This window comes from Teleopsis dalmanni, chromosome 2 (assembly GCF_002237135.1).
Source record: "Teleopsis dalmanni isolate 2A chromosome 2, ASM223713v2, whole genome shotgun sequence".
NCBI lineage: Eukaryota > Metazoa > Arthropoda > Insecta > Diptera > Diopsidae > Teleopsis > Teleopsis dalmanni.
In genome coordinates this window covers 123318916-123330294 of record NC_051847.1, presented here as the reverse complement: position 1 = coordinate 123330294, position 11379 = coordinate 123318916, and the positions used below count along the sequence as shown (strand labels likewise).

Sequence of the window (11379 nt, the reverse complement as noted above, 5' to 3'; positions counted from 1 at the left end):
TTATAAATCATGCTTTAATCTAATCTTAGACTATACAGTTAATTCATCATAATTTTTTTATATTATATTTTAAATTTTAATTTGATATACTGCAATGAAATTTGTGTGGCAATAATTTGTTGAAAATTAGTTCGAAAAACAATACATAATATTTAATTAAGTTCAGGTTATAGTTTAAAATTTACACAATAAAAATGTAGCTAAGCCTTAGTCTGTGACTTCTAAAATAAATACACATGTCACTGTCAAACTATTAATATATTAATTCGTATTAGCGAATTTTATATTTGCTTATTGCATTTAAATATTACGTTTTAAAGTCAAAAGAATTATTTGCTTTACTGCTAACGCTTGTAGCGACTGACACAATGAAAGCATTTATCATTATGGATTGTTTCTGTTATATGTAGATTTTTGCATTAAATTTGATTGTGTGTGAATGTGAGAGATGTTAAAACAATTGCTAGATTAGCTTGTCAAGAGCGCAATGTTTATCTCCTTGACCATTTTAACGCGATGTAACATTTTCTGTAATGATTCTTTACTAAGGGCTTGCGTTGAATACCAGACAGGTGAGTCCGGCACACAGGAACGTTCTGGTTGCAAATAAAAGACATCATTACGAGTTTTAACGCTTTCAGGACTGTAAAAATAATTATTTCGTATTACTTGTAGAAATTTCAATTATTACATTAAGAAAATCCTTACCATTTTGAAAGATAAAATTCGTATAAACGAACAGGGCAACGTAGAGGATTTTCTTCGTTCTCTTGCTGTTCATACACTTTCTTTTTACGAGGATTAGCTTCTGTAATATAAAATAATATACAAAAGATTAGAAAATTATAACATTTTGTTAATTTATATATACATTTAATAATCTTGTTTTTTGTTTGTATCAATCCTAAACCGTTGAATCGATCTGCATGATATTAATACTACGTAATCTCTACAGAAATGGGTTTTTAACATGTGGATGATCCATACCAAATACCATATCAAATAAATGTTTAAATCAAATTACTAGCAAAACCGCTGAATCAAACTGTATGATATACTAGATAAGGAGGAACACATAGTCCAAAATTTTTATTTAGAGTTAATATCTGGGATTACCATCATTGAAAAATTTATTAATTTATAACTTTTCAAAGTCAGTACATTGAAAACCCGCCAGGTGATATATAGATGAAAGTTCTTGAATTGAATTGAATACTTAATTACGTTAAATATTATTTTTGGGTGTAATCGCACAAATTGTCAAGTTTAAGTTTTATTACATTTACCAGGAGCACCATTGGTGAAGATCATTGTTAAATGATATAGGTAGCATGAATGTATAGAGAATTAACTAATAATCATCATTGATTTTAAACCAGCTGTCATCGCATGTTACAGGATTACCATTCTTACCATTCTATTTTCTGTCAAAAAAATATCTTGTATCACACAGATAAACATCCATTGCGCTACAGTTCGTAAGTCCTGGTTTCATATAACTTACGTTAAGTCTTTTCTTCGTATCATATTAAGTCAAGTATCAGCAAGAACCTCCAAGTATCAATCCTCCAAACAATATATTCCAGGTCCCAGTCTAAAATTTTTGAAGGATGTAAAATGTCCCTCACACCCTGCAAGCCCTGTATGAACATAGTCATATGGTAAACAGTTCCTTGTGACGCATAAATATCTACGCCCCAAATATATAGCCCACCGCAGCTTTACTTTCATGTTCAAGTGCATATACAAATTTATTGATTTATGGCATTAACCATAAGATTAAGGTGACCATCTTCATCTTCCCCTTTACCTTAACACTCTTTCCATATACTATCTAAATGTGTAAGTTTAATCATCATTACGTGCGATTAATTTTGAAATTATGTGGGTGTTGAGAGTTAACTGAAATTAGTAATATATGCGAAAATAGTGTCACACAGAAGTGGCAATGGAAGACACTAAACTGAATTCGGATCAAAACCAAGAAAGTCTAAAATTTTAATAGAACACGCGTGAATCATCGATTACTTGTATTGCATTTTTGTGCAGACGAACCTAAGGTTAGTTGATGTGCTATTTTTATACTTATGATATATTAATACATGATACACTTGCAACATAGGCACTAGATTGACATTCGGTACTATGACATCAGTAGTAGTAAAGTAGTATTGATGGCATATAAAATGTGACTTCTTATAGTTGGAGACTGATCTTAAATCAGATTGGAGGTACTTATGTGAAAAAACAGTCTCGAGTCTAATCATTAAAAGGCTTATAAAATGATGGATAACTTATAGATTAGCATATGATGATGATAATGATTGACGATAATGAGAAGAAAAATGCTATATATTTGATGTGACTCGAAAGGTATCATGCAATATGATTCACTTCTGCCTGACCGAACGATGGATTGTAATCTATATTGATAACAATTTATGCGACTAAAGATGGAAATCGAAAAAAGGGTCCTTGGTTAAGCAATTTTGATGCATTCACTGTCTTTTCTTGCTGGCGTTAACTTGAAAAAGAGCTGTACCATATTTATTGGCACTTATTAAATTTTTTTTTTTTATAACAAAAAAATAATGATTCGAGTCGAAAAATAGCAAAAGGTAGTACAAAAAAAAAAAAAAGAGACAATGCACTGAATAGTATTTAATAGAAGTAGAAGTAATATTTGATTGTGCCGATGTTGACCATTAAACTTGATTATTACAACTCTTAGATCAACTATTGTTTCGTATACTACCTTACATAACTAAAAGTCTTCAGAACTGACTTAAATTAGATCTGATTTAAATTAGATACCACGTATAAGAAGTAACAGTACTGTATTAATATGTTAACAAAATTAATAGTAAAGTAGTTGGCCACCAAAAAAATAGAAATGTTTATTACTTACCAAGTCCAGCTTGCGGCGGATAAAAACGTAGAAGGACATTACGTGTGCCTGGTGCTTTGGTAGCTTGCGCCGAACGCTTCCAATGCTTCATGATATGCGAAAATGATAATTGCATGTGCTCCTCAACAGTCTAAAAATAATAGTTCGTCGTATTTTATATAGTTTCTACAAATTAATTGAAAATTACTTACAGTCAAATTAAAGTGTTTTGTATTGAAAAACATCAAAGTACTGAGCAGAACATGTGGAGAATGTGCCCCCAATTGCTTGCATTCCCACAAATGTTCTTCTTCAACACGTGTAACAATGTATTCTGTTAAAGAAAATTGAATTTTTTGTAATAAAATTAAAATAAAATGCTGTGGATTCTATATATAAAAGTAAAGGCTATATGATAATAGATGCATAATATCTGTTAAGACCAGAAGTATTCTTTTAGGACTACGTAATCAGTTTCAATTATTGTCTAAAAAAAAAAAATGTATATATATATAGAAAGAAGTATATATAATAAAATTTTTATAACTCATTTGCAATTTCTCTAACTCTTTGCAATATTTTGGTCCGTTCATCTTAAAGGCGTTAACCTCTACAATCCGAATAATACACATTCTTCACCTGAGAGGTAACCCTTATCTTTACAAGTCGAAGTTTGAAAGTCGACCTCTACAAACTGAAATTAATGTCTAATGTCAGTGATTAATTTATTTTCGAGAATAACGCAATTACATACTTGCAAAATCTCTTCAATTATAAGAAGATGTTATTACTATTCACCAATAATGGAGTATAAATATTTACTTTTGACAATATATATTTATTCAAAATTTGAGATTTAATAATAATAAACTAAACCCTATGATTTCATTTTTTTCTTTAACCTCCATAACACGAAAAGTTGAATTATAGAAATTTTACTGAAATTATTTTTGCTATTCTCCCAATTCCAAACCCAGCCCATGATCTGTACATTATTTTAAATATAAATTCTCGTCCGATAACTTAACAGATTTTGCGCTAAATTAATGCCTTTGCTTTTAAATATCTTTAACAAATTCCCATACTTACGTGAATCATTATACAAAACCGAAAATTTTCTTGCAACTTCATCTAAGCAATCAGTGAAGCGTTCGTAGTACGGATCTGTAAATATGTTGTCGATACGCCCATTTTCGTACAGATACTGTTGTATACCTGAAATGAAAATAAAATAATGAGAATTATATTAGAAAGTATTTATTTACTTTGTTATATAATTAATTTCTATTAAAATAAATCCAATAAATCTATTTTAAGTTATCGCAATAAGGCTAAATTAACCTTCATTATTCGTCAATAATAACCCACAAACTTGTTAGACTTTGCCACAGTTGTTATAATTTAGTGAGTATTATTAAATATTAGTTATGTATGTATTATTGATCTAAACACGAAAACGGACATCTATTGGAGAACACACCTATAACATATTAGCAATGTTCCATAGCCTATTCAACAAGTAACATTACAAATAACATTACCACTACTTTCTCGCCAATAGCCTATTCTAGTTATTTTATCTCTAGTGGTTGGCTAACTATTTGGGTGCATCTATTTCAAAAACAGAAGCTATAACTATTAAAGGAAAATTCGTAGTATACTCCAACAGCCTATCTGCCCTACAATCAAATCTTAACCACAATTATCATAGCAGGGTTATCATTAGGTCAAATTTTCTACCTTCTGTTAACTAAAAGAAGCTAAAAGAATCTGTCAATGACTGGATATAAAGGCATATGTAGGAGTAAAGCGGCTGACCAAGCAGCGAAATCTCTTGCAATCTGCACTTGCTTTATCTTTCCAACTTCCGAAAGTTTTCACTATACACGATAATTGTTTACATCAATAACACAAAAAAGCAATACTGGCAGACCTTTCAATATCACTTTTATCGTTTTGCCGAAATAAATCGCAGTATTCTCACATCTAAAAATCATCTATCTTTTGTGGTGTTCCCATAACACCACTTTACATATTTTGATTCCTTTTCTACAATTAAACACATCGTCTGGTTCAGCCTACTTCGAATCGATATACTATTCGAGGTTTCTCCACCTCGATCCAGACTAATTTCAGTTAAATTCAACCCACGTTTCATCTATGTCTCATTTCATCCAATTTCTTTTTTTCTGACTTTTTCCTATCTAATTCATATCCCAACCCATATATTGATATGTTGTAATTCGTCTAATGTTTAGAATACTTTAGAATACTTTTTTTTCCGATTTCTTCCTTTATAAATTTCTTTTCCGTTATTCATATTTTTCCAGAGATCCTAAATGTTTTACCGATATTCATTTTTATAAGTCAATATTAATTTTTTAATACAATTATTTTATTACACCAACACTCGCTCTTTGCAGCCCGTTTTTTTTTTGTTCCTGAGATATATTATTTTTGTTATAGCTATGTTTTACATAAAGCGGGTATTACACCTCATACTATACTTGGTCCGAAGTTGCTTGCTATTATACATCATCTGATATTATACATATACTACAAAAAAATCATGCGTGCATTTAAATGTAATTTTTGCATGTAAACCGACAAAAGTCCGATTGAATACGAAAAAGCATGGGGAAGTCGGACGAAAAATCAAAATATTTTGATTTCCATCCATCTACTCGTCATGCCTACAAATATTGCTATTACACATGCGACTTAACACAAATTTCGCATTCAACGCATCAAGTATGATACCTGCTTAAATAAATAAAACTGTCACGTTACATTGTCGTTTGACTATTTTTTTCTAGTAATATTGGTTTAGCAAGAGACAAACATATTGCCTAATATTAGTAATATTATGATTATGAACAATGACTCACTCATTAAACTTACCAATTACTAAACTGAACCCACCTACCCACGAAACTCACCTATTTCTATCAATGAATTATACTACTACTATTATTATACTATACTATCTATCAATAATACTATACTATATATAGTATAAATACTAATAATATTCATATAATACTAAAACTCAAACGCTATTTGTTATCGATGTCATATATATAACAAGATTATTAAGCAGCACTACTATTATTTAAACTAAATATAGAATAATTAACAATCTAAATATAAATATATATCTATTCACAAATTTACCTAAAACCAAGTAGTAGATGGTATCTGGTGCATACTCAGTACCATTCGGTTTTCGCACCTCTTTTACAAACAGACACAATGAGTAATTCAATTCATCTGCTGTCATTTGTAAAAGATCTGTTTTGAAAGTGCGCCTTCTTATACTACTTTTTTCTATATCTGCATTTTTAGTCATAACCCACTGTTTCCAAGCATTAACACCGAAAGTATATTTCAGACACATGTTTGCATCCGGTTTATCAATGACCTGCATCGGTTGTACAATAGCTTGTGGTGTTGACTCCATCTCTTGTAAGCGCTGACGTTTAACAGGTGAGCGGTTGCGCGGCGACACTGGAGTAGCAATCGCCCCACGTTTTCTGCCACGACCACCACTACAATTAAATAATGGTTATAATTGAATATATGCAATTCAAGTTATTAATATATTTTTTAAGTTCAATATTTACCGTTGCGCTTCCATTATATGATGTGGATGTTGTAACTGATGAGCGTTCATATGTGACATGCCATCATCACTAGGCACCAAACCAGGTGGCGGATTTGTAATTGTATTTGCTGTCATTGCTGATTCAAGATCCACACTAGACTGATCATATTCACCACTTGCCATTTTTATAGCCATTTGTAAGACATCTTCACCATACGAGTTATTTCCAACTTCCTCTTGTTGTAAATTGTTATCGTATTCCAGCGACACTACACCAGGATCCGGTTTTATCTCATCTTCCGAGTCGGAGTCCGATTCACGTTTCTCTTCAGCAACCATTTCAGCCATCATTAGTAGTTCTGCTTCGAATGGATCAGCTGGCATTTTATCTTGTATTTTCTTGATCTCCTTAAGTATACCTTGTGCTGAATTTCTAGTTGTTGGAATAAATATAGGCACAGGTATTGGTAGAGGTATAGGTACTGGCACTGGAAATGGTGCCGAGTACATATACATCGGTTGTGGAACATAAATCGGCACTGGTATTGGTATTAAAACCTTCTTAGAATAATCTTTACCCGTTTGTGTTGCTGTTGTTGTTACAGTTGGTTCAGTTTGAAAGCCAACAGTACATGTTTGTGGTCGACAACTTGTTTGAGCGTTACGCACTTTTGGCGGTAATGGCGGTACCGTAACAATTTTTGTTTCAGTTTGTGTTATGATTTTTTCCGGTTGTATCACTGCTGTTTGTGTACCACGTTTGCTGCTGCTAACAGGTGGATCTGGCTGCGGAGGTGGTGGTGGTAACTTTGGTGGAGAAGGTGATCTTGCATAATCAACAGGTTTACGTACACGTCCACTACGTACTACTATGTTGTTGGTCGTTGTTGTTGAATGCTGTTGTTGAGTTGTAACTGGTGGTGCCGGAGGAGGCGAATCTACCTTTCGTGAACGTTGACCACGAGAACGACGTACAGTAACGCTACCGATCATCGTCTCTGTTTCACCGCTGGCAAGCGACGACACTGTGGAAATAACTGGCACAGTTGGACCCTTATTTGCTGCCGATTTTTTTATTGGCAATTTAATCTGAAAAATATTTATATTATTTATTATTTGACAATACTCGAAACAGCTGTATGGTCAGCCAAAAATTCAATTAATTAAATAATATAAAAAATAAAATTTTTGTTGTTGTAGTTCACTACTGTTCGAAAAAACCTCTTTATTATTTATTATAAAATATTAGAATAAATTATGCAATTGTAAATTTAAATGTTATAAGTGTGATTTAACAATTACTTTTAAGGATTTAGCTATAAACAAAATTAATTTATAAAGCGCATTATAAACAAATAGAAGCTCGAATTGCGATCATTTGTTTATACTTAGTAATACATAGGCGACAACATTTTAAACGTAATAAAAAAACTAATTTCACATAAACAGAAATCGTAAAATCTCAATCTAAGTAATTCTCATGGAAGAGTAAAAACATACATTAAACGTGTGATTTCATAGCTCCGAAGAGCGATACAGCAAGCCAACAGTTTATTTTGTATGTGCAGCCCTTTGCACCTTATAGCATATGCGGGAACTAATATATATAACAGTTTATTTTGTAGATTAAACTTACAAATTTAAGACAATAATACCTACATCAAAAAATTTGTTTTGTTTTGGTATATCAGAATATTGATCAGAATATATTGACTAAAAATAAATCTGTGTTTAAATTTTTATCGGGCTTTAGGTCATGCTTTTAAAATTATATTTTTATATAATAACACAGTTGTAAATATTTGTAATATATTTTATTAACAGATATTTCGGTCTATATTTAGGACTAATTTCAGTGTTATGATAATCATAAAAAAAAAAATGGACAATTCGATTAAAAGTTTAAATCAGCAACCATGCCAATAAAAACTAACGGAACACCATAGATAGCAAAATTATCATAATCTCGTCCACATATAAGGAAGTAAAGGTTTTTTTTATAAAAAACTCTAGAATAAAACAAAAGGAAAGGAAGTAAAAACATAACAATGGTCTACAAGTAGAACGAAATATATGTTAATAAAATATATTACATAAGTTAACAATTGTGATAAATTTTTATCTAATCTTAAGTTTGTTTTTATATATAAGTTATTTTATAAAAATACGACAGTAAATACATTCTAAAATTAGATCTTAAAAATTAATTATAAGAAAAGTATTTGGGTTTTTAAATTTTTTATTGATTAATTTTTATTAATTAATTTTTATTAATTAATTTTTATTAATCTATATACTGAAATACACTATTGAGATAAAAAAATCGTATATGCTTTTTATCTAGTGTAAAATGAGATCTATTGTGAATGGCTACTCGCGGCCATTCACTGCCACGTACAGTTTCAAGGAATAAATTTAAAGAATTAAGAATAATAAATTTCACGTAAATTACTTTATAAATTAGAACTAATTTTACTGCAAAATAATTTATTAAATAAAATAAAAGAAATATACATGCGTGTTGAGGCAAGTTTCTTACTTCTTACAATTAATTTAATATTTAAATTATATATAATATTAAAAATAATATTATATATAAATTTAGTATTTAATTATAAACAATGTTATGAAATTTATTAGCAATCAGTAAATGTATGTATAATTTAAAAAAACAATCTCTTGCCGGTCTCCTTATTGTACCATTTTTTCCCCCATTTATTTTTAACAATACTTAACGATAAGTTTCAATAATCTTTAATTTATAATATTGCAAATTATTAGAATTAAAGTATTTCTTGTAAAATACTTCAATCACTAATAAAAGGAAGAAAATCAGGGTTGATGCCCTTCAAGAACTGCTTCTTATTGCAATCTCTTTGTTAGTACTTTTCTTCTTAGCCTTTCCTACTGCCATTAAAAACTTTCCTTTCCTTACTATGACGCAATATTTACTTACTTTTCCATTGTTTTTTTTACAAGTATTACTACCAAGAATTATCGTAGGAACAGCATTGTTCCGAGTATGACGCATTCTGAGACTATATTTCGAAAAATAGCTTCTGCATACTGTCAAAGAATCTTTACATTCGGAATCCAAAATTCTCAAATTTTCTGCCCAAATTTTATTTGTCTTTTTGATTTTTGATTTGTTCATTATAGACGCACGAGATAAAAAAAAATCGTAGTAAATCGTAGCAGCTAGTCTAAAATAAAGAACCATAGACAATATAGCGAATGATTTTTATGCCCACAAAAGCCGATTGTGTTAAAACTTTGAACCAAAATAAAAGGCACAGTATTGCCAACTTACACGCAACTCATATATGAAATAGTAATATATATTTCTTTCTTTCTATTTCTATTCTACTCTATTTATGTAATAGATTATCACGTTGTTGTAATTAATTAATGATAAATATTTTATTTCCTTGAACCGACATAAAAGGCACAGTAATGCCATTTCTTTCTATTTCTATTCTATTCTATTTATGTAATAGATTAGATTTAATTTATCCCGTTGTAATTAATTAATGATAAATATTTTACTCCTTTGGCAATAAATGAATTATTTATTTCATAGAGATATACAGAAACGATGCGTTGAGATCTTCTTTTTCCAAATATATGTAAATGTGTTTACACTTATACATTTACATTTATAATTATCAGTTTTGTACATATATTCTACATAAAAAAAAACATTATTTTAAATACAAAGTGAATCGATGCGAATAAAAAAAATGGTATATAAAAATATACCAAATAAAAATGCAAACTGCTAATATGTGAAAAATTTATAGAAAAAGTTAACGAAAAATGGATAAAGTATGCTATTTACAGAACCATTCGATAATGATGGCCCTAAACACAAACTCACTTCTGTTTAGATCATAACAATACCAACTAGTATATTGGGAAAACAGCTGTCAAACCGATTTTTTAAAAGAAATATGATTTACACCACCACATAACAGCACAGTGCTTATGCACTGTAACTATGATACACAGTCTGGACTAAAACCTAGCTTTAAAAACCCGTGGCTATGTTTTAAGAATTATATTAGTTATATATTTGAAAAGAAACCTGCTGTGAAATCTACATAGAGGCTTGACTTCATTTGGTTTCGTTAGGGACCTATTGTTCTATGCATGACTTACAACCAGTCAAATAAGCCTTATCTACACTTCCACATTAATGGATTCACAATAAATCATTTTTGATCTTGAGACATAAAGAAATCAGTTGTTCTTTTACATAATATATGATAAAGAAAAAAAAAGAGAAAATAGAAAGCATAAGTTCGTTGTCACTGCACCTCTCTCTCGCTCTATGAAAATTTTTAATAAACTGGAAATGTCAATCTATAAGTTTTAAGCAACATCTCAAAAAAACTAAATTATTATTAAACTATTAAATATATATAAAAAAAAGGATATAAATGGCAGTGCAATAAATTTTTATTATTATGGCCGTGTGCAAGTTCGAGTAAATTAATGTAAAACAAAATGGAAATTCCTAGGGATTTTTTGCACTGCAATTATGAAAATATTTATTTATTTATTTATTAAACTTATTTATTATTTTTGGTTGAAAGTTTAAAAATTTATTTATTAAACATCTTATAAGATTTTCACAATGGTAACACCTAATTTATCGAAGTTTACCTACTCGCTCGAAATTCTGGTAAAATTACCAACATTCGCTATTTGTTGCTCATACGAACTATTTATAAAATTCGTCAATTACCGGAGATTGCAGGCAGCTATGTTGTTTATGCCAAGTTTCCCAGTTAAAGCTTGACTGCAGCAGAAACGATAGAGTTATACCGTATAGCGAGTAAGCAAGAAGAAGAAGGAAGGAGTATTAAGGAATAATTGATAGGAATTG

At 30.0% G+C, this 11379-nt stretch overlaps 2 protein-coding genes across 6 annotated transcripts in view; both read right to left on the bottom strand.

Moving 5' to 3' along the window:
* The window catches only part of LOC119682001 (lethal(3)malignant brain tumor-like protein 1), a 428722-nt gene that overhangs the window by 35643 nt on the left and 381700 nt on the right, over nt 1–11379 (bottom strand). The gene's annotated exons all lie outside the window — the stretch shown is intronic.
* Nucleotides 19–7580, bottom strand: LOC119682000 (zinc finger MYM-type protein 3-like; the record flags this gene model as incomplete). The annotated part of the gene is given in 7 exon segments (XM_038095324.1): nt 19–643; nt 709–808; nt 2909–3038; nt 3100–3221; nt 3977–4102; nt 6062–6435; nt 6511–7580. Coding segments are annotated over 7 exon segments (2097 nt in total), but the record flags the coding sequence as incomplete, so codon positions are not given.